The 22145-nt window shown below is 32.9% G+C and overlaps 1 protein-coding gene across 3 annotated transcripts in view; it reads left to right on the forward strand.

The window, feature by feature from the left end:
• LOC143223197 (cell adhesion molecule Dscam1-like) overlaps positions 1–22145 on the forward strand; it is a 71861-nt gene that overhangs the window by 46145 nt on the left and 3571 nt on the right. For 2 of the 3 annotated variants that reach the window (XM_076450796.1, XM_076450795.1), the window contains exons 17-24: positions 1562–1799; positions 3661–3756; positions 4845–5030; positions 11537–11830; positions 12600–12776; positions 14859–15244; positions 17686–17767; positions 18146–18317. In XM_076450796.1, coding sequence (XP_076306911.1) covers positions 1562–1799; positions 3661–3756; positions 4845–5030; positions 11537–11830; positions 12600–12776; positions 14859–15244; positions 17686–17767; positions 18146–18317 — 1631 coding nt within the window. Of the gene's footprint in view, positions 1–1561; positions 1800–3660; positions 3757–4844; positions 5031–11536; positions 11831–12599; positions 12777–14820; positions 15245–17685; positions 17768–18145; positions 18318–22145 lie in introns of those variants that run through there. The other variant, XM_076450798.1, reaches the window with a different exon arrangement.

Below are 22145 nucleotides of genomic sequence, written 5' to 3' on the forward strand. Positions count from 1 at the left end.
AATAATTTCATGTTATTACATTGAGAATATAAAACGGTGAAGCAAAATTTACCGATAAAACGTCTACAGTGTTTTGTACTGGTTAACTTGGCTTTATATTTGCGTTATTGTTGTACAGGTTGTCATCAAGCGTGACAGAGATATAAGAGGAATGACTGAATCTCACAAATGGTTTTCGATATTTTAAGAAACTGTAGATTAAGTTCATCTTCCACATATAGCATTAATTTTTGTAGTGTCAGCAATGGAGGAGAAATTAAAACTTTTGAATTTTTTCCAAGTTTTTAATGTTCTTTTGATTCTCATTATAAATCAGAAATATTTTAAAGCTCAGCAATACGTGTACATTAAGTTTATTTTAACTCACTATCAAAAGCAACATCACAACCAATTCTATGAAAAATATGTTTTTCTAACTCGCAACAAGTTTTTGCAACTCTATGCAGTGCTCTTTAGAAACAATCAGAAACGTTGACGACGGAAAAACTGGAAATAGATGTATATGCTGACAAGTTAGTTAGTTAGCTTAGTCCTCTTCGAGGCGGTCTTAAAAAAGTTGTTTATGTATGTTATTTAACTGAAGCTAGAAGGCATCTATAATGACAACCTAGGCCCTAGAGTCCTAGAGCATATGGATTGTTTATATGTTTTGGCTGTTTTAACATATTAATAAGGCTTGATGTATGCATATGTATATTTTAAAGAAAAAAATTATCGAAGTCATTGATGTCGAAATGATTTTAGGTTAAAGTTTCGTAGAATTAAAACTTTGGAAAATTAACAAATTTCTCTATATACACTGGTTCATTAAACATTTTTCAATAATTTTGGCACAAGTACACTACATACTTTAGTGTAAGCTTGTATGTTTGTTTTGAATTTTGCGTAAAGCTACTCAAGGGCTATCTGCGTTACCCGTCTCTAATTTAGTAGTGTAAGACTAGAGGGAAGGCAGCTACTCATCACCACCCACCGCTAACTCTTGGACTACTCTTTTACCAACGAATTGTAGGATTGACTGTAACATTATAACATCCACACGGCTGAAAGGGTGAGCATGTTTGGTGCGACGGGATTCGATCCCGCGACCCTCCGATTACAAATCGAATGCCTTAACCCACCTAGCCATGCATAGTAGATGTATATTTTGTTATGTTGCAATCAGACATTTTGTGCGACACTCAAATAAAATAATCAGGGCTACAAAGATTGATCTAAACACAAAACAGAAACGATCTGAGATAGTTTTTGTTCTTAATTGTACATTTTGCCTTCAACGTATGAAACTTCCTCGTTTAAATATTTCAAATAAACAATTGCACACTGGAGTCAATCCCCTGAAAAAATGCTACGTTTAGAAACAAGTTCATTATAAACACAATTTTAGTTTAACTGACTATTTATGCGGCTCCCACTGGTACAGTCTACGAATTTACAACGCTAAAATCAGGAGTCCGCTTCCCCTCAATAGACTCGTCTGATACGTCGATGTGGCTTTGCTATAAGAAAATACGCATACATGCTACTTATGATCAGTTTTGTAATTTTATTTGTGATATAGCAACCACACCAGAAAGAAAAACGTTTCAACATTGTTGGTTACTACGTTGGATACAGAGTGCAACATGACGACCCGACACTTCCATTCAAGACCGTAGAAATTCGAAACCATCAAACTCATGAATGTGAAATTGGAAATCTAGAAAGTAGTACAAAATACGAAGTGGTTGTTCAAGCGTTTAATGAAGAAGGTGCTGGACCAACGTCTAAACCAGTCGTCGTTGAAACATTTGAGTTCGGTGAGTAAATTTTTTACGATAACCAAGAAACAGAACCAATTAGCTTGGACACTTAATATTAATAGATTTATATTTAATCTTCAGAATGACTTTAATACTCAATAATATAAATATATTAACTGTTTTAATCAAATACGACGATAATAAGATATATAAAATAAAATATGTAATCTGTAAATTAGTGTTTCTTTAATTACAATGAACTTAAATGATATACACCAGAAACCACAAATTTTTTATATCTTTTTAATTCATTGCATTACAATATGTCTTCTTTAATTGGCTAGACTCATGATAGAATTCACTTGCTGGCCAACTGAATGTTTTATTTACCGAATCTCTGATACATCATTCAGTATTTCATGTTGAAAGAGCTAACGTTTTCGTTATCAATAATGAAACTTTCGCTTCCAGGAAATAAGTGGAGTAGAGAATAATGTAACATTTTTCACGTGTATTTTATCACAACGTTCTTTATATAAATTGTCACAACCGCCTTTGGTATTTCACATGTATACCTTTTTTTATGTCTATTGGAACATAAAAGTACAAACACGTTCGTGGTTTGCAAGAGCTTTCATGTCATAAAGGTGGTAAGAATTCATAAATCACTTTTATCTCTGATTTATATAAGTTTGAACAACAGTTTCTATAAAAGTGCTTGTATCATAAAATAGTCAAAATTCATAAATCACTTTTGTCATGAAGACATATAATATAAAATGGACTTTACAATAATGCCTTTTATCAGAAAAATGGTTAATAACTGTGAATCAGTTTAACGTTTGTTACATATAGGTGTGAGTACGCCTTACATAAGTAATGTATCCCTTAACATAACCGTGATTCATAGCTCACGTCTCATTGATTTTATATGTAAAATTCTAAATACTACATCTTTTAAAACTAAATTAAAAACATATTTTAGGTACATTAACTGCTATAGCCATACGCTAAAGTGTGAATTTTTTTTATTATCTTTCTACAACGTATGTAATAAATATAATTACTATTTCTGTTTTTTATTTAGAAGGAATTATGTAACTACAGATAAATTGGTGTTGAAATTGGGAAGGGATTATACAACTATAGCTGAATTTGTGTTTAAAAAAGAAGAACTTGTGTAACTAACTACAACTGATATTTTGTTAAAAAGAAGAGTTTACGTAACTTTAGCAGAACTTGTGTCACAAAGAAGAGATCGTATAACTACAACTGAATTTGTGTTACAAATAATTTTTTTTAGTTAAGAAGCATTGCTGCTCCTGTTCATCTAGCTTCTTAAAATAAGTGAATTTGTTGAAGATAAACAGACACCATACGTTAATATTTCGATTAATTGTCACTTTAACAGGTAATATTCTACAGAACACTATTAGTCAACTTTTATTTCGTTTTTCTGTACAAAAATATTGTTTGTTATGTTTCTTCTTTTGCAGCTCTTTCGGAACAAACTTGATAAAACTAGCAGGAAAATAGACACAATCGAATTTTTTCTTATAGTTTCTTCTGTTGCGATAGTCAATACTGTAGAGATAGAGAAAAACCTTAGAAAAACAACACGTGTAAATTGTCTTGAAAGACGATAAGTTAGACATAATATACATAAAATATTTGCCCTTTTGTATGAAATGCCATTTTTTATTATTATGTTTTTGCTTGAAACTCTTCAAAGCAGGAAAAACAAATAAATTCATCTATTTTCAACTCCATAGAATGGACTTACATTTCATTCTTTGGACAAAAGATTCGATGTTTGTCATGATATAATATTATGCTTATTTAATATAAGCTTCGCTGTCCTAGGTACTTTAAACTGCTTAGAGTGCAAAGAGTAAACTAAATTAATTAATTTTTCCAGATCCACCACTTGCACCTACTCTTCAACTTCTGTCTACCACATCGTCTTCTATCCATTTAGCATGGGATAGACCAAGAAATGAGAATCCAGTTGACGGTAATAGTATTACGTCATTGCGTACTTCTGTGTTAATATTTGAAATGTGGTAGAAAAGAGAAAATTCAACAAGAGAAAAACTAAGTCATCTTTAAGTAATATAAGTGTGGTTAAATGTGTGTGCATATTTTTAATTCCTTTTCTTTCTGATTTATTGTGCTCTCTTTTTCCTTTATTAAAGTTGTTCTTCATTGTCTCAATGGTAAAAGGTCCCGGCATGGCCAAGTGTGTTAAGGCGTTCGACTCGTAATCCGAGGGTCGCGGATTCGAATCCCGGTCACACCAAACATGCTCGCCCTTTTCGCCGTGGGGGCGTTATAATGTGACGGTAAATCCCACTATTCGTTGGTAAAAGAGTAGTTGGCGGTGGGTGGTGATGACTAGCTGCCTTCCCTCTAGTCTTACACTGCTAAATTAGGGACGGCTAGCAGAGATAGCCCTCGAGTAGCTTTGTGCGAAATTCAAAAAACAAACAAACAAACAGATCAGGAAACATGGTGATTATCGGATTAATTGCATACTCAGAATTAGAAAATATTTGGAGCAAACAATATACAAAAAATTTCGTTAAGCTTAAAGCACTACGTACATTCTAAAATTATTTATAATAAAACAAACACTTTGTGCACAATCTTAATATTATTAGGTAAACTGAGAGCTTTATTATTGATTCTTATAAACTCATGTTTAAAATTTCAGTAACATGAAACTTTGTGTTTTTTGTTTATCCGAGTCATCCTGTTTATGAATTTAAAAAACTCTTCAGAAAATTTCGACAGCTATCACATGATTGTGCAATTAGAGGCACGAGTGGATTTTATGAACACTACAGTTATACGTTTTGTAGCTCCTATTGAGTTTAACCATCCTTAGTCCATCTGATGTGATAATCCCATAATACTAATAATCTTTTAATTACTAGATACGTGTAGCATTGAACGGTTATTTCGTGTAAGTTAGATTTTTGAAACTTCGATTACCTATACAGACTAATACCTGTTACAGAATGAGCTTTAACGCTATTCTAATTTTATTTTTGATGAAACCGATAAATTCATATGTATATTTTCTTTGTTTGATTTACACAGAATATAGTTTATACCACAAAGAAGAAATGTCCGAATGGAAACAAATTAAACTACCAGGCAATATACAACGTCACGTGTTTCATGACTTAGGGTGCGGTAGGAAATACGAGTTCTATATGGACGCTCAAAACAGCGCCGGTAGAGGTCGTCCTAGTGAAGTTATTGCCGTTAAGACTGACGGTTCAGGTATAGAAATGTATTGTGTATTGATTATTAACTGTGATATTTAAAGTTAATATTTGTTTCAAAATATTTATGTAAGGAGGAAATAGAATGTTGCGTGGGATGTCTTTGATTAGTTCAACATAAATTCACAAGTATTCCTCACAACACTTAACATACGTTATTTACCAGGTGAATAAAAACATACAGTACGTGAATATCAGTCGAATAAATTTAGTAGGCCATCGTTATTATGACGAAGTTCACAACAAAGATATTTGGACTGAGCAAAAAACATAAAATTTATATAATTTATTATTGTTCTAAAACTGTTTATTTATGGTAATACGTAATTGCAAATTTATGCTTAAATTATGTAGTGAATAACAAATGCAGGTTTGTTTTCTGAATAGTGTAAATAGTTACAATGTTGATAAGCACCATGGCAGACAGAGGCTTTTACTTTAAATTCTGTTGTAACTTAACAAAGTTTAAGTGACATGCAGAATAAAAACATGAGTTTGAAAACGAAATCAAAAATTATTTTTTCATTACTAGTCTTTGTTGTCATTATTAAAAATATAAAACCAGCCAGCAACTACAGAAAATCAGTTAAGGGTTAGGTGTTGAGTGCTTAAAACCTGAATTACTACCTTTCGCAGTCAGCAGCCAATTGCGTGAATGTAGTTATAATTAATGTGCAGTTTTAATATTAAAATATGAATAAATAATGTGAAAAATTCTAATTGTACAATTTCCAAAATTCACTTTTTTTTTCTACATTATTAGCTCTTTAATCTTCCATTCCTCTGCTTTTCTCTTTAAATTTGTTCAAGTATAATTCTAGTGACTTGAAACAAGAACAGCTGCATCAAGTTGGTCGTTTCGTGTTGGTATGCTGAACAAATACTTAAATATTTTAAAGTTTATTACTTATAGGCCAAAGATGATCTTGCTTAACTGACGACCCCTAAATTCTCCACAAAGCAGATTCTGTGATCGAGTGTTTACTTTTTAAAGCAATGTCATATTCATTATAAACAACTATGTAACTGTTTTTATATGTTAGTTTTATATTCATTATTTTTCAATTTAATAGCAAATAATTAAACGTTATGTATTAAAAATTACTATTGTAAAAAATAGTTATAGAAACATCAGTTCGGTAGAAAATCCTAAAAAAGGAATGTTTCTTACTAGAAAGAGAAGTAAAGGGCATTAAACCTTCTACCACATTAGAACTATTTATTTATTTCGTATAAAGTGATGCAAAAGTGTTGATTTAACATCCTTTCCTCCTTTTTCTATATAGAAATTTTCCTATTCAGGAATATTTTATCACATGGATGTATCTATAACAGTTATATTACTTTTAATGAACAAGAGTTATAAATACAGTGGTACCTCGGTTCTCGAATTTAATCCGTTCCAGAAGGCTGTTCGAAAACCGAATCAATTTTTCCCATAAGAAATACTGTAACTTAAATTAATCCGTTACAGACCTCCAATTACGCATTATGAAGTATTTTAAGTAAAAATATTGCTTATTTATACCTGTATGATAATACTCACATGCATAAAGTCAACCACAAAAACTATAAACACAATAAAAAACAATATATGAAAATTTAACTGCATTTTACCTGTGCTGAGGAGAGCTGATGGCATAAGTGAAAGGTGGTGAGGAACGTGGAGTGTAGGAGGGTTATTATTCTTTGGAAGGGGAGTCACCTTCCATAAAAACGTCAGGTAACTCTCCTTCTGGAGTTCTTTCTCTTTCCTGTCTTTTTGCACTGCTACAACCTGCTTGAGACTCACTGGACCTATTTCTCACTAAAAACTTGTCTAATGAGGTTTGTTTCTGCCTGACACCCTCCCCATGTCTCACCACACTATGTATGCCACTTCTCTTCCTAAATTTCAAACCACCCCCTACTAGCCTTAAAGGCATCACGTGTATCAACACTCGTTCCAGGGGTGTTTTTCAGGAGGTCAGCATGCAACTGCTTTGCTTTCTCACAAATGATGGTCTCAGAAATGCTATCACCAGCTAACTGTTTTTCATTTACCCAAATCAACAACAGTTTTTCTACCTCTTCCATTGTTTGTGATCCTTGTTTCGTAAGCACTGTCACTCCTTTTGCAACATCAGCTCCTTTGACCTCTTTATTTTTCAGTATGGTGCAGACTGTAGACTTCGCCATACCAAACTGTGTAGCAAGGTCAGACACGCGATCACCACTCTCATACTTCGCTATGAGATCTTTTTTCACCTCTATTGTGGCTCTAACAACTTTTCTTTTTGGTTTGCTGCTTTCATTATCATGCTTTGACCCCATGGTGGCCTATTTAATCAGAATATTTAGAAAAACAACAACAACAACGTTCACAGCAGATTTTAGCGAGAGTGTGGACTGAGCGACAGGTGCGGGTAAAATGTTTTGGGCAAGCTTGGCGTGGGCCGAAAATGGTCGAAAGGTCGTTCGGGTTATTTCGGTGGTTCGGGCCACGACAGCTTGATTCGGGAACCGAGTTTATGTTTGACAACCGAGACATTTTTTCCTCAGACAATATGTTCGAAAACCGAATTGTTCGAGAACCGAGGTACCACTGTAATAGAACCAGGAGTGTATAATATACAAAATATAAAAGATATAAATGTACATTACTTTTAATGAATAAATGTATAGGCAAGAATGTACCTGGCATGTATATGGCCACTTCTACCTGTTCAACCCCCATTGGCACAGAGGTATGTCTGCAGCCGTAAAACGTTAAAAACAGGGTTCCAATACCCGTGGTGGGCAGAGCAAATATAGCCCATTGTATAGCTGTGTGCTTAATTACAAACAAAATCCCAGCACACAACTAACAAAGATTAGTCGAAAGCTCGGTAATGTGTCACGTTACACGAGTTACGTCTTTCAAAAATAGTCAATATTTCAGGCAGCATTTTTCATTTCTCCAGAAAATACAAATGTTTGGGAACGTAGCATTAACTTCAATCTATTGCATAATTGCAGCACACATACAGTAGAATTTCGACATTATTTAACAATAATTCTATATTCATGTTTCTTTTTTCTATAATTATTTGTCATAATTCATATATCAAGGTCTTTATAAATATCAAAAATCGTCTATTTGTTAATTACATACAACCATAAATTACTGACAAAATAAGATTCGGTTGTTCGCTTGTTTAAGTTTCTTCGAATCACTTTTATCAATGTGTCCTCATATTTAAATATAAAACTATATATATATATAAATATGTGTATGTAATTACATACAACAACAGTGTAGTTGTTATTCTATAAAAATTAATTTTTAAAACAGTTATTAAATCTTAATTTACATATCCATATTTTTCGTTTCACAAATTCTCTAATATCCATCATGAGCTTTTAATCGAAACGTAATTTATCTGAAAGGATCTATAATAGAAATAAGCAGTAGTAGTAATATTCACGCACATTATTTGGACGCTAATTTTGTGGAAAGTAAAGCAAAGTTGACTATTTCTGATTAAAGAAGAGAATAATATTCAATTATTCATAAATAAATCATATACTAATGGTTATAAGGATCGGTATGGAAATAAATTATCGTATTTTCTATAACAAGTATGAAATTACTTTAAAAAGTAAACTTTCGATTGCGGAAATTTAGTTATGGAAAACGTAAGATCCTTACTTATCCAAAGTCGTTTTTGTCTTATACGTAACTAACTGTATGTTTGTTTAGGTATTTACTCAGTATACCGGAGCGGAAAGATCAACTTCAGATAGATGGTCTTGGCTCACATTACTCGGATTATACTTGAACAAGTTTTTAGAGAAAAGGAGAGGAACTGGATGGGGGCTTAAGGGCGATTAAGGTGACGGTTTTTAGTTTTATTCAATATCATTTATAAGTAAAATGGTAGAGACTGGGAGACTTGCAAACATATAGGGCGGTATATGTTTATATCTAAGTATTAAGCATAACAACTTGGCTGCAGATAGCAATCTGTAGTTGCTGGCTAGTTTCACATTCTGCCCGTAGATGAAATGTTTTCAAGACATTTAGGTGCTGTTAGCCACAGACATGAATAATTATGACATGCTGATCAAAACAAGGACTAGTAATAGTAAAATAATTTTTGATTTTTTAGTCTCCTTGTAATATTTTGATTTGCATAAAGTTCATTATTGTTCCATAGTGCGGTTTTAATTGCCTATTTACAATTAATGTATCTGAAAGATTTAGAACTTTACACATATTTGTATATATTTCCCCTCGACTGTTAATAAATTTCAGACTGAATGAAAATGATAAATGTTCGTTTAATCTTGTATCATTGTAGGTAAAAACGTTCACTGATTACTTGATATTGGGGAGACGGATATGAAACTGTTATATATCTGTCTTGTGGCTATACTTTTGCAACAGAAAGAGAAGATGACAACAGAAGGCATATCTTAACTTTATTTTCAATCATATCTTACGCTTTGCGCTGGTATATTAAGGTACTTTAATCGGGTTGGGCATATCTGTTTAAAAACTGAATTACTGCATGTTTAACACGATAAATGTCTGAGGTTCTCGCAACAGTGTTTTTCTATTTCGTGATTAATGACAGGTTAACTAAACTTCTTTTGAGCCTGCCGCACGCCTTAGAACACTGTCTTAAAACGCTAATTCTTTTACGGTGTTGCTACAATGGCTGAACAGCTGGTGACCAAAGATAAGAAGATTAGCGAGTAGAAAACTAACGAGCAGATTACCTCCGCTGCTCAGAGTTGTCTGAAGTGTTTGTATTTATTGTTATAGTTTTTCGTATACAAAGCTCCTACATTAACGTTTAATGGAATTTAATTTAACTTCCATTCTCACGTCTTTCAGAAAACACTATAATCATGCTGACATCGTAATTCAACATTTTTTACTCTTTTGCTTTTATTTCAGAATTGAGTTCTTACACCACATGACATTCCGAAGAAATACCATGTGATACGCTTATAATGTAAGAAAACCGTCTTTAAAGCTGTGCTCAGGACTGACTATAGTGAAAGTATACGACTAGAAGGGTATTCAGTACAGTGCATGCCTTCTGCCACGCAAGGTTGATCGTATTCGGATTTCAAAAAATGTGAAAACATGTCCGTAGGTCCGTCATTATTAACATACACTGATCAATGTTTTGGCAGAAAAACGTGGAACAATATTCTTCATACGTCTACCAAGTTTCATTAAAACAACTTTTGACTGAGTTATAGAGCAAAAATAATGTGAAAATTCAGTTGCCATGTTAACAGATAGGGATTTTTTTATATATACTATAGTAATCTTGCTGTGGCCTTGACCATCCAAAAAGTAATAACTTCTTAATTTGGTCATAGCCCAAATATATATCAACTTTCGTCTAAATCCATTCGGCCACTATAAAAAAATTTTGTTCGCTAACACACTCACATGGGTAAAAACACAAACTCCTTTTGTTAACCTGAAGATGGCCTAAAAAGTCCGAAACGTTGTTCTCTACTTTAAATAAAAATGTATCTCAGAACGGCTGGTATGGGTTTATACTCTCGTCCCTAAGACATATGTCCGTTAACGGTCACTTTCAAGCTTTTTCTTGCTCAACCTGAAGATAACCTAGGAAGGTCAACACGTTGTTCTCTCCTTATAAATATAAGTTTTAATACCCATACCAGCCGACTTTAGATGCATTTTTACTTCGAATGGGTTTCTCGTCATCACGAATCACGAAACTCCTTCCGCCTACGTTGGCGAAGATAATCAACGCTACTTGACCTTTTAAGAAACGAATAAAATTTCGAAAATTTCAACAAGAAAAAAGGGTTAACGGCTAATCTCTAGATGTAAACATTTTTTGAACATGACATTGAATTTTATCTATAAAGCGAATTTAATTCAGAAACATTAGATCCTTACACTACACTCTTTTAGAGTAGGGACATTATATTACACAAATCAATTTCTGTTCGAAGATTTAATCTTTAGCTCAGAGAATGGATCTGATTAGGAAAACATTTGAGTTTATGATTACCTTTGAAAGTTGGTGTAATTGTCATTAATTAAGGTTTAATGAATACCATCTCTCGCATATCAACCCATAAAGGTGAGAAATGGCTGCGTTTGAAATAACGAATTTCATTTCAATAAATTGATAAGCACATCTTAAGCCTGTTTGCAAAAGATTTCGATCTTACACCAGTTGTTTTTTTAGTAATCAAATTCTCGTTTTTTTCTACTTTATTTCACTTTATGGTAAGACTCCTTATGTTCTGATGATTTTTACAATGGTTGTGTGTGATAATTTAAACTATTAATAAACTTAGCCTGGCTTATCTCCATTTCGTTGAATCCGAAGTTTCAACATTTAACTTCCACTTAATTGGCTAGAGCGATCTAAGCCAATTGAACGTTCATTCTGTGTTTCTTTTTCAAAAATATTTATTAGTGTTTTTCATATGTAAACGTTTATTTTATAGGTTTAATTTTAAAATAATTTCTCATCGCAGCTCCCCAAGCCCCTGATAAACATAGACTATTGGCAGTAAACGCTACATCAGTAACTGTACTTCTCTCCGCTTGGCGTAATGGTGGATGTCCCTTACTGTATTTCACTGTTCAGTACAAGCCATTAGAAAGTACAGAATGGATACTTCTATCCAATAATATTCCACCAGAGCAGACGTCTTTGACCATTCCAGATTTATCGCCAGCTACATGGTACACTATGTTGATAACATCAAGCAACGAGGCTGGGAATGCTGAAGCAGAGTACGTTTTTGCCACTCTTACCTCATCTGGCGGTGAGTTCTGATTCTACTTCTTTTGGTGAATAACAAAAATCTTATAGCAGTCTGTGCTCATTTAGCGGAAGAAAACAATATAAGTGACATTTGAAAAAGGAGTGACAAACCCTTAGAGATTTAGAATAATTAATAATCTCAATAAGTTCTTAAAGTATTTATATATAGTGTGAGAAATTTTCGCAATTGTAGCACCAGTAAATATGCTCTACCACCTCCACACAGAAACATACGGAAACATTTGATTCATTGAACAGTAATTTAGGCCGATGCAGCTTTCGTTCATTGCATAAACCATTATTTACTATTACAGCTGGCCCGACATGGCCAAGTGTGTTAAGACGTTCGACTCGTAATCCGAGGGTCGCGGGTTTGAATCCCTATCACACCAAACATGCTCGCCCTTTCAGCTGTAAAGGCATTATAATGTGACGGACAATGCTACTATTCGTTGGTAAAAGAGTAGTTGGTGGTGGGTGGTGATGACTAGCTGCCTTTCCTCTAGTCTCACACTGCTAAATTAGGGACGGCTAGCGCAGATAGTCCTCGAGTAGCTTTGCGCAAAAATTCAAAACAAAACAAAACTATTACAACTATTACACAGCAGTAATTGTAGGTTTTCAACGAATTTAAACAATTACTTTTTAATATATAAATTTCTGACTGTGCGTATTTTAAAATTAATAGTATTATAATTTATATAGTTTTTCTTGGTATTTGTTTTGCATATAAAAATGACCGTGAATAAAATTGTATTATCTCGTTTCAGCAACGGTGTCGCCTCATTACTCAGCATCCAGTTACACAAACGACCTCTATCGCCAATTAAAAATAATAATTCCTGTTATTTGCACAACAGTAGTGCTTGTGTTAGTAGTCACTGTGGCATGTGTGATTCTGATCCGTCGACGACAAGGAAATCCACCTAACTGTACCTACTCAACAGGTAAAAGTTTTCCGTTTCTTTTTTTTAACAATGAAAGAAAACAAAACGTAATAATATAGAAAATATCTTGAAAATAATATATCTAACAAACAAATATTTATCAAACAGCTTTTGTGACTTTATTTGTATTTCACAGGTTTGTTACGAACTTTTAGTTAACATTCTATATAGTTTCGTAGCTCAGTTGAGCTACGCCATATATGTAGCAATAAAATGTTGTAAATAGAAGTAATTTCCACATATTTAACAATGTGTACAGTGAGAATACTGTATACGTCACATCATACATTTCTCAGACATAAGCCATATACACTGCACATAAGAAGTAAAGGATGAGAAGAGTTAGATAACCAACCATATGATTTGATAAGCATGTATGAAATGACACTATTATAAATGAGATATATTGCCGTTAAAGGTTACAGAAATTACATCGATTGTCGACCATTAAAACCAACTCTTATGACCTGATTTCTGACTGTTTGCATGATTATTAGCAGTTCATGTTATGTTCTGAATTATATTTAGTTCGAGCGATAAAGTTCATTAGTTGCTTTGTGCTCATATTCCAAATATTTGACCTTTTTTTGGGATTGTCGACAAAGAGTTCGCCTGTCCAAGACTCAAACTAATTGTACTGAGGATCTGAATTCAAGTTTACGTCTTGCTAGTGACAATCTGAACGACATGTAACTATTCTGCAACGATTTATGTTTAACCAACTTTTAGCTGACCAATTGCCTTTAACATCATGGTCCTGGCTTGTTTCACAACAAATCTGGATCCCTGTAAACATTTTGCTGTTAGTCAAACGTTTAATTGAGAACCCGATGCATTTCCTTTACTTTCATATACACCTGCTCCCCAGCCGCACAGCGGTATGTCACATCATTAAAAAACCGGGTTTCAATACCCGTTGTGAGCAGAGCACAGATAGCCCATTGTGTAGCTTTGTGCTTAATTCTAAACAAACAAACAAACATATACACCTAAAATGTGGATATTAGATCACAAGGAACTTGATTTGTATAAAATGTAATTCAGGAGTGTTGTTGATATTATTTTGTAACAATAGTAATAGCATATAATACTCTGATTATTCCACAATTTTTTGAACAGTGCATTAAGAGTACCTTCAATACATCGTGTTTGATCAAGTATATCTTGCACATTTCAATAATAAGTGTGGAGTTGCATGGATCTCTCAGATTAAACCATTGACGCAGTCCTTGACGGAAGATTCAGTTGCACCCTAGACGTGTTATTTAATATCGTGTAAAACTTTTACAGTCGTCAAAAGTTCCAGCTTAAAAACCGTTGTACATTGTCTGTGCAAATAAGAAGATATGAAAACTAGATATGTCCGATAAATGACATCATTTACATATATTGACGACAACTCTAGGTATATTTAAGAAACAAGTTCCGTTGGCTAAACCACGTATTTAGTTACTTACACTTAATTATATACACTTTGAATACGTCATAGATTTTAATGTAATAATCCGGATCTACTGTGTAGGGTGTGTGTGTTTTTCTTATAGTAAAGCTACATCAGGCTATCTGCGGAGCCCACCGAGGGGAATCGAACGCTTGATTTTAGTGTTGTAAATCCCTAGACTTACCGCTGTACTAGCGGGGGGCTAGTGTACAGTATTTAAATATAAAAATAATGTATTGTTACCCGGCATTCTTGTTAGGAGTCTATTCTATGTTTTGGTACCAGTGATAATTAATCTATATCCATTGAAATTAAATATATTATATGCAGGTAACATAAATTGATATGTTTGTGTATAATATGTACATTTCTAATACTTAAGCTTGATAATATATTAGTTAAAAAATAGAAATACAAGTCTCTGCCTCTTTTCTCTCTTCTTCTTTTTCATATTTACGCTTTAACTGCTGATAATTGGAAGAAAAACATTCGAAAAATTTCCTGTAAATTTTTGTCAAATGTTAATATTTGATACTGAAAATTAATGGCTTTCACACTGCGAGTTCACACACTGAACTCTTTTCGTTTGTATGTCTTTATTAGCGCCTTCTTGTATAAGAAACGTTATATTTAAATCATAGCCATGAGAGATTCTGATCCAGGGAAAACGGAAACAGGAGAAGCTGTACCAATGACAGTCTGGGATAAGCGCAACCAATCAGATCTTCGCTTACATCACAGCCGTGATCAGCTCTACTTTCCGTCGCCATATGCCACAAGTAGGTTATCCGTCTATTCTGGAGAAGGTGATGTGGAAGGTGGAGGAACTCCGTCCTGGAACTCCCAATCGGACCCTCGTCTGCGACACAGCCGAGAACAACTGCCTTATCCAAATACCTACGCCCCTAGTGGGACTTCTGTAAACTCCGATGATTTACAAACAGATAGGGGTATTAATTTTTCATGGGGTCAGTTAACATCTGAAAGTGGATTTCACACGTACGATATTCCTATTCGACGTAAGCTGGTAAGCTTCACAGAATTTATTTTCAAATTGCTCTTGTTGTGTTTTCTTCTAAGACTTTCACTTTTCTTTATTGTTGGGATGGTGGATTACTAAATTTTCTTGCTAACACACCACAACACATTAAGAAAGTATAGAACCCATAACATCGTCTCATTCTAGAAACAAGCAAAAACAGTAAAAAAAATAACAGGCAGAAATAGTCCAAAATTCTATATTTCAAAGTCTCACTAAAAATTGAAGCTTAGAAATAGCATACCAGTGAAGATATATGTATATGAAAGTTTGTTTGCTTACAATTGTCCCCCGCTGGGACAGCGGTAAGTCTACGGATTTACATCACCAAAACAAGGGTTTGGTTTCCCTCGGTAGACACAGTAGATAACCCGATGTGGCTTTGCTATACGAAAAATGCATACACACATTTTTTAAAATTAAATTCGATTTTTTTCAAATCGTGCTTAAACTCTGAAGTTATTCCGATTCTAGTTAAATTTGTTCTAAAATTATATGACAATTCGTCTCAGTTAAATTATGCCAATAACCTGAAGATTAATTGATTCCCCTCAGACTATGCTTGAAAACATTGTGAATTTTGCCAGTGCTTATTATCCATTTATGATAAGTTCAAAAAAACTTACTCAAATGGTTTGTCATAAAATATAACGATTTATAGATGGGAGTAATCTTTATTTCCATTTTGTACAAAAAATATTACTTTTAACCAAAACAAACAAAGAAAAATACTTATCGTCACACAGTTTCTGCTGATTACATCATTTAGAAAAATAGAAAGTTTATTGTAGAAAATGTGGTAGAAACTTATACTTGTTTTAACTGAAACCTTTTCACGTCTACAATGTCTTATTGTCGCCTCCTATTGTGATATCTAAGAGTTAAAAATTGACACTGCCTCACATAAATCATGACGTCACATAAATCTTTTACTGTCACTTATTGAAATTCACAATGTTTCTCAAGTTATATGAATTTCCTATATCTTTGCTGGCTTACACCTCTTGTAGATTTTCGAAGTCAAGAAGGTTAAACATATTTGATTCAGTATTCTTTATGTATTTTCAAATCCTTGATCACTAAAGATCTTATAATTGGGAAGTTACGTGATATATATACACACACACACAGATATATATAGCATTTAGCTGTCTTTTCAAGCACTGATGATGATTTTGTTAAAAAATAATTACATACATATAGAAACTTATAGAAACTCTACCATTATATACTTAATTTCTTTCTTATTTTTAGTTTTTTTTTAATAATATATTTAAAATATCACTCCAAGGTCAACCACTGTAATTTATTACACAGTATTAGTAGAAGTGGTCCAACAAATCTGCTTATATTTTCTATTTGAATAGTCAGTCGATCAGAGATTATGTACAAGATCTGGTAAAAATTGCTACAAAATGCTAATATATATACATACATACAAATATATGTATGCTGTTTTTAGCACAGTCTTTCCTCATTATTTTGTTTTTTCATTTAGCTTCATTTGGATGTAATTAATTAACTTCACTAAAATTTATTCAATGTACGTGAATGGTCGCTGACTGTTGCACCTTCCATTGCATTGTTCAAACTTTTATGAAGTTAAGTATAACAGTCTTAACTAGATGGCATACTAAACTGAAACTATAATTTTGCCTAGCTGTCTGGTTATGATAATTATATTGCTGCTAATGTAATAAAATGTAATAGGAAAAGATGTCTTGCATGTCCTGTTCTAAATAATTTTCATCCTATTAGTTATACTAATTTAAAAAAACACACAAATATACCAAATGATAGTACTTTAATTACATTTTTTATTTTAATCTTTTTATGTTTATCTTTTTCTTATTCTTATTTTAACTTGGGAGAAAAGTCACATTTCCACAACTGTCTGCAGGCAGTGAAGGGTGATATAGGTGTGAGACGTTGAAGGTTTGAGTATCCACATCTCGCTCTCCTAATTTCTAATTTTCTTTGTAAGACTAACGAATTGGAGGTTAAGACTGATAGATGGTGTATCGCCACTGCAATGTGGGTCCTACTTCTTCAGTTACCTCCAAAACCTATGAAACATTTTATAATCCCACGTTGTAACTTGTACCCTAGGATCCTTTTTAAAAATATGCACGGTATTTTGTTTAATGTTAATGTGTTTTGTTTATGGCTTAAAGATTTATGGTTATAATACATACATATATATATATATATGTTTTTGTTTTGTTTTTATAATCGAAATTATGTTTTTCCCAAGTTTATTTCTTTTAAAATAGGTTTTCTAAAAGTTTGAAGTTCCATTTTTTTATGGCTCTGGATACTCCACAATTTTTACAATTATGACAAAGGCAACTAAGATATTTTTTATAAATAAAATCAACGTAAAAACGTTAAGGCTTCGAGTTATTAAATTATTTTTTATATCACTACAGGTTTCTCAAAACCAAAGTTTTAAAGAAGAACAAGACCACTCAAAAGCCAAGAACAAAGGCCAACATGTATACCTTAATCCTGGTAGATAAAGTAGTTACTTAATAATTAAGTAAAAATATTAATAATATGTGACGTCATTGTTCACTGCCAAATGGTATAGAACTGAATTAGTCGTTTCGTAAACAGTTTTTTTATAAAAAGTATGGATTTTGTATTCATACGCCTAAACCAGATTCCTCACTCCATGTATAGAAATTAAACAAAAATAAATAATTCTGATGATTATTTCTTTTATAATAAGTTTGTTGGTATTTCTTCAACATACTGATGCTTCTTATAAAATGTAAATCGAATAGAAATGCCGAGGTAATTTTATTAATATTATTGTTGTGCTAGTTTGAATTTTCATTTATAGTTAAGTATAGTCAATAATAATTTTATTTATATCTAATTGTACAGTAGGAATCGCTTCTCGTTCTTCAAAGGACGTTGGAATTGATTTCACCAATGATTTGGCAACTCGTGAGAGCTACACGCCGCCTGAGCCGGTATCTACTGGCTCTGGAACAGAAAGATATTACGATCAAATCAAACGACCAAGGCACCATCTATCGAGAAGTCTTCAAAAGAAGTGAATACTTACTTTGTCCGATTGTATTGTGTATGCGATTACATGACAGTTCAGTTATCGCTTAAAACTGATTATTTGTGTCTATACTATTTTCAACTGTTTAAATAGGGGGTTATTAACCAAAGTGTTAAACCTATGACGTATCGTCAATCGAATAAATTTTTCAATCTCATCTCCTTTCACATGTGATGTCCTTTGTTTGTTTTTGCTAGTTTTCAGTTTTTCAAGTACTCATAAACAAAGGTATCTGAGATATTACAACTCCCTTTTAAGTTTGTTAGAGACACAAAAACACTTGAGTAACACACACCTTCTTGGGACACGAATGACTTACTTACCTAACTGCATCTTGTGTTTTAGACTTAGTACAGTTAATAATAGTTGATACGTCGTTACTGTGATGGGACGTGACGTAATAGAAGGGATTAGTGTCTGAAATGTGTAAAGAAGGAAACAGAAAATGTTTTTCTTTCTTTCAGAATTATTGTGCAAAGCTATACGAAGGGCTGTTTATGAATAACTCTCCTTAATATTGAACCAAGAGACAACAGGGAAGGAAACCAGTCAACAGCGTCCATAGCCAGATCTTGGGCTACTTTAACTGAATAGTGAGATTTGGTCGTCAAATTTTAATAACACGCCCATGGTTCTAAATTATGTAGTGTGTTTTTACGGCAACGAGCCACGAACCATAAACCCTCGCATTCACAGTTTGAGCATGTTAACTGTTAGGCTATGCTCGGCAAAAGGGTGGGTATAGAAGAACCAGAAAAGGGTGTTGAATTAAAGAAGCACCTAAAAGTAAAATTATACAAGTGACGTAAAAGATCTTATAGTAAAAGTTACCTAGTGATTAAAACTAATTATATAATATATAAAACCATATAAAATTAGTGTAAATAACTGACTGGTTGATTAATCAGATCAAGCGACATCAAAATAATACAAACAGTTTGAATAAATGTTTTGGAGTTACATAAACTCCGTCTTTAGCATGTTCAAATGAGCTAGGAAGGTGGATTCTATAATTCTACCTGTAATAGTTATTCTAATTTTGTGTTATTTTTAGACATATATTTGTACAAAACTATAAGAGTTTTGTGCACTTTTAGAATGCAGAGCTAGAATCTGTATAGTTCCGAACATTCATTGAACATGTATTTTAATATTACAGTTCTTCTCTTTCTTTTGACTATTCTATGAATTCCTACATATTAAACCAATGTTAACTGACAGATTTTAAATACATACAGAATAAACTTTCTTAATGACAGAAAAGCTATTAAAGATAAAAAAACACTAATGTCTGACTTCATGGTGACCCATAAGAATTGATAGCATTGAATCTAGCAATTACCTATTTTTTTTTCTCTCCATCTCCAATTTATTTTAGATTTGCATGCAAATCAGTTTTGGTAACTAATAAAATCTTGGTATTGATGGAATAGTCAGGCTAGTTAAAATGCTTGGCAAAAGAAAGGTGATTTTTGTACTTACAGGAAGTTTGTGTTGTCAAAACGATTCCTAAGGGGTGCCCAGATTAAATAAAAATTCTTATCTGTTTGTCTAAGGTGTATAGTCCTTTACTCACCAATAATAACCCGATACACATCACGTGTTAATGATGAAGAAAGGACTATACACCTATATCAAACTGTGGGTATTCCATCGATGTATAAGAACTATCTTATTTATCTGCTTTATTATTTTTAGGCAGTGACTTCAGCGAAAGTAGTTCTTTATAGCGGATGTAGCCAGCTAAAAAATAGGTTAGGCTGCTATTTCATTATTTTGTCTCTGCAATTCACGTTTTAATAAAGAAACAGATCTAACAGATAAATAAAGGTCTGTTATTTTATGTGCAATATATCGAATAGATAGTAGTATATAAACACTTTTTTTTGGATTTTATAGTTTGTAATGAAATTTTATTCCTCAGTGAAAATGAAGGTAAAATTCCATTACATGCTGAAGATCAAGTAACGCACTTTGTTACAAGAGAAGGCAAATATTCTTTGGAAATTAGCTTGAACATCAAATCACCTGAAATTTTTTCATCTGAGAAAAAAATTATAAGGTTATAACGTTCCACAGGCTGAAAGGGCGAGCATGTTTGGTGTGACGGGGATTCGAACCTGCGACCGTCAGAGTACGAGTCGAGCACCCTAACCACCTGACCATGTAGGACCGTTTCTCCTTGTAATATACAAAATGCACTGATTTTGTAGCTACCGTAGCAACCTCTGGAGTTCCTATTCGCGTGCTTTTTTAATATCTTTTTCTGTTAAAATTTTATTACTGATGAAGGAAATGTAGCCATCTACACAGTTCCATTGCAATAAGTAATATAACCTCCACCATAACCCATAAATCCAAATTTGAGTACTTATAATTACAATTTATAAAATATTCAAATAAAAATTTTTTTCATTGTTATTTCATGGTATTAATTATTTGCCCTTGCATGGTTAGTGCTAATAATTCGTCCACCACCTAGGACGGGGGTAAGTCTTCGGATTTACAACGCTAAAATCAGGGGTTCGATTAACCTCGGTGAACTCAGTAGATAGCCTGATGTGGCTTTGCTATAAGGAAAAAAAAAAGAACACACATGCTAATACTTTGTTTTACAGGGGGCGGGTGTATTTTAGTGTATAACATTCCAGAATGTGGATCAAATACTTTATGGTTCGCTCTCTGTTGATGGGAAAAAAAGAACCAAAAAATGTGCTCCACACTTTGGAGCCATGGATGTGTTACAAGAGTGGCAGTGAAATCCTAGTGTTCAAATGGAGTATCCCAAGAGTTGACGGAGCATGTCATTGTGAACGACTTGTGTAGCTTTGTGCGAATATCCAATAAAAGAAATCAAGGTTGTGTAATAGCTCGTATCAGGTACGCATGATCGCAAAAATACGTCAATGGGGTTAGAAGAAAAGTTCAAATACATTTTAAGATATGAAAAGTAGATAGGAGAAGACTCGTGCATACTAACAGCACAATTTCTAGATTGCAGTAAACATTTTGTTACCTATGCTTTGCTCAGTGAAGATGACAAAAATCTTTAATAACTGGAGAATCATAGTGATTTTGAACTTGTGCAATGACATGTCATTTTCATGTGAAATTAAATACTCATTTTTATTAGAGACACCTGGTGGTAGAGTAAAGACATATATAGTTAGAAACATTTAAATTTCTCATCATGAGGATTTTTTTTTTTTTGTAGAAACCCCCCAATGGTACAGCGGTATGTCTGTGGACTCACACCCCTAAAAACCGGGTTTCGATACTCGTGTTTGACAGATAACCCACTGTTTTGTTCTTAATTCAAAAAATACCTTCGTAGAATAAAATATTATGAAGTGCGAATAGAGGTTTGAAAACACAAAGAGTAATCTGTATAAAGAATTTGCTTGAAAGTCGAATATGTTTTTTTACTTTCTACAAACGGCTTATTATTGAAGTATGGACAAATCACATTTACTGTATTTTTACTTACAGGAATAGTTAAACGTTTCTTCTTGTTGAAAATTTTATCATATTTCTTGTGAACATTACAGTTGGTTTAGACGAGAGAATATTAATTGTTTCTAATACTTGTCTGAGGTTAAAATGTTCTTCTGATATAAAAAATGATGAGTTGCTGTCATAATAAAAGTTCTACAGGTTAACAATTGCATTACGTTGCAATTTATTGGAGGAATAAACTTTAAAATTTAGTATACAATCTATTACATGTCCTTCTAATAAAAACATTCAACATGAAAACCGATATGTTGATCGAAGAATTTGGTTCTGCAATATATATATATTTATAATAATAGA

Source organism: Tachypleus tridentatus, chromosome 8 (genome assembly GCF_004210375.1).
Source record: "Tachypleus tridentatus isolate NWPU-2018 chromosome 8, ASM421037v1, whole genome shotgun sequence".
In the NCBI taxonomy this organism is placed as follows: domain Eukaryota; kingdom Metazoa; phylum Arthropoda; class Merostomata; order Xiphosura; family Limulidae; genus Tachypleus; species Tachypleus tridentatus.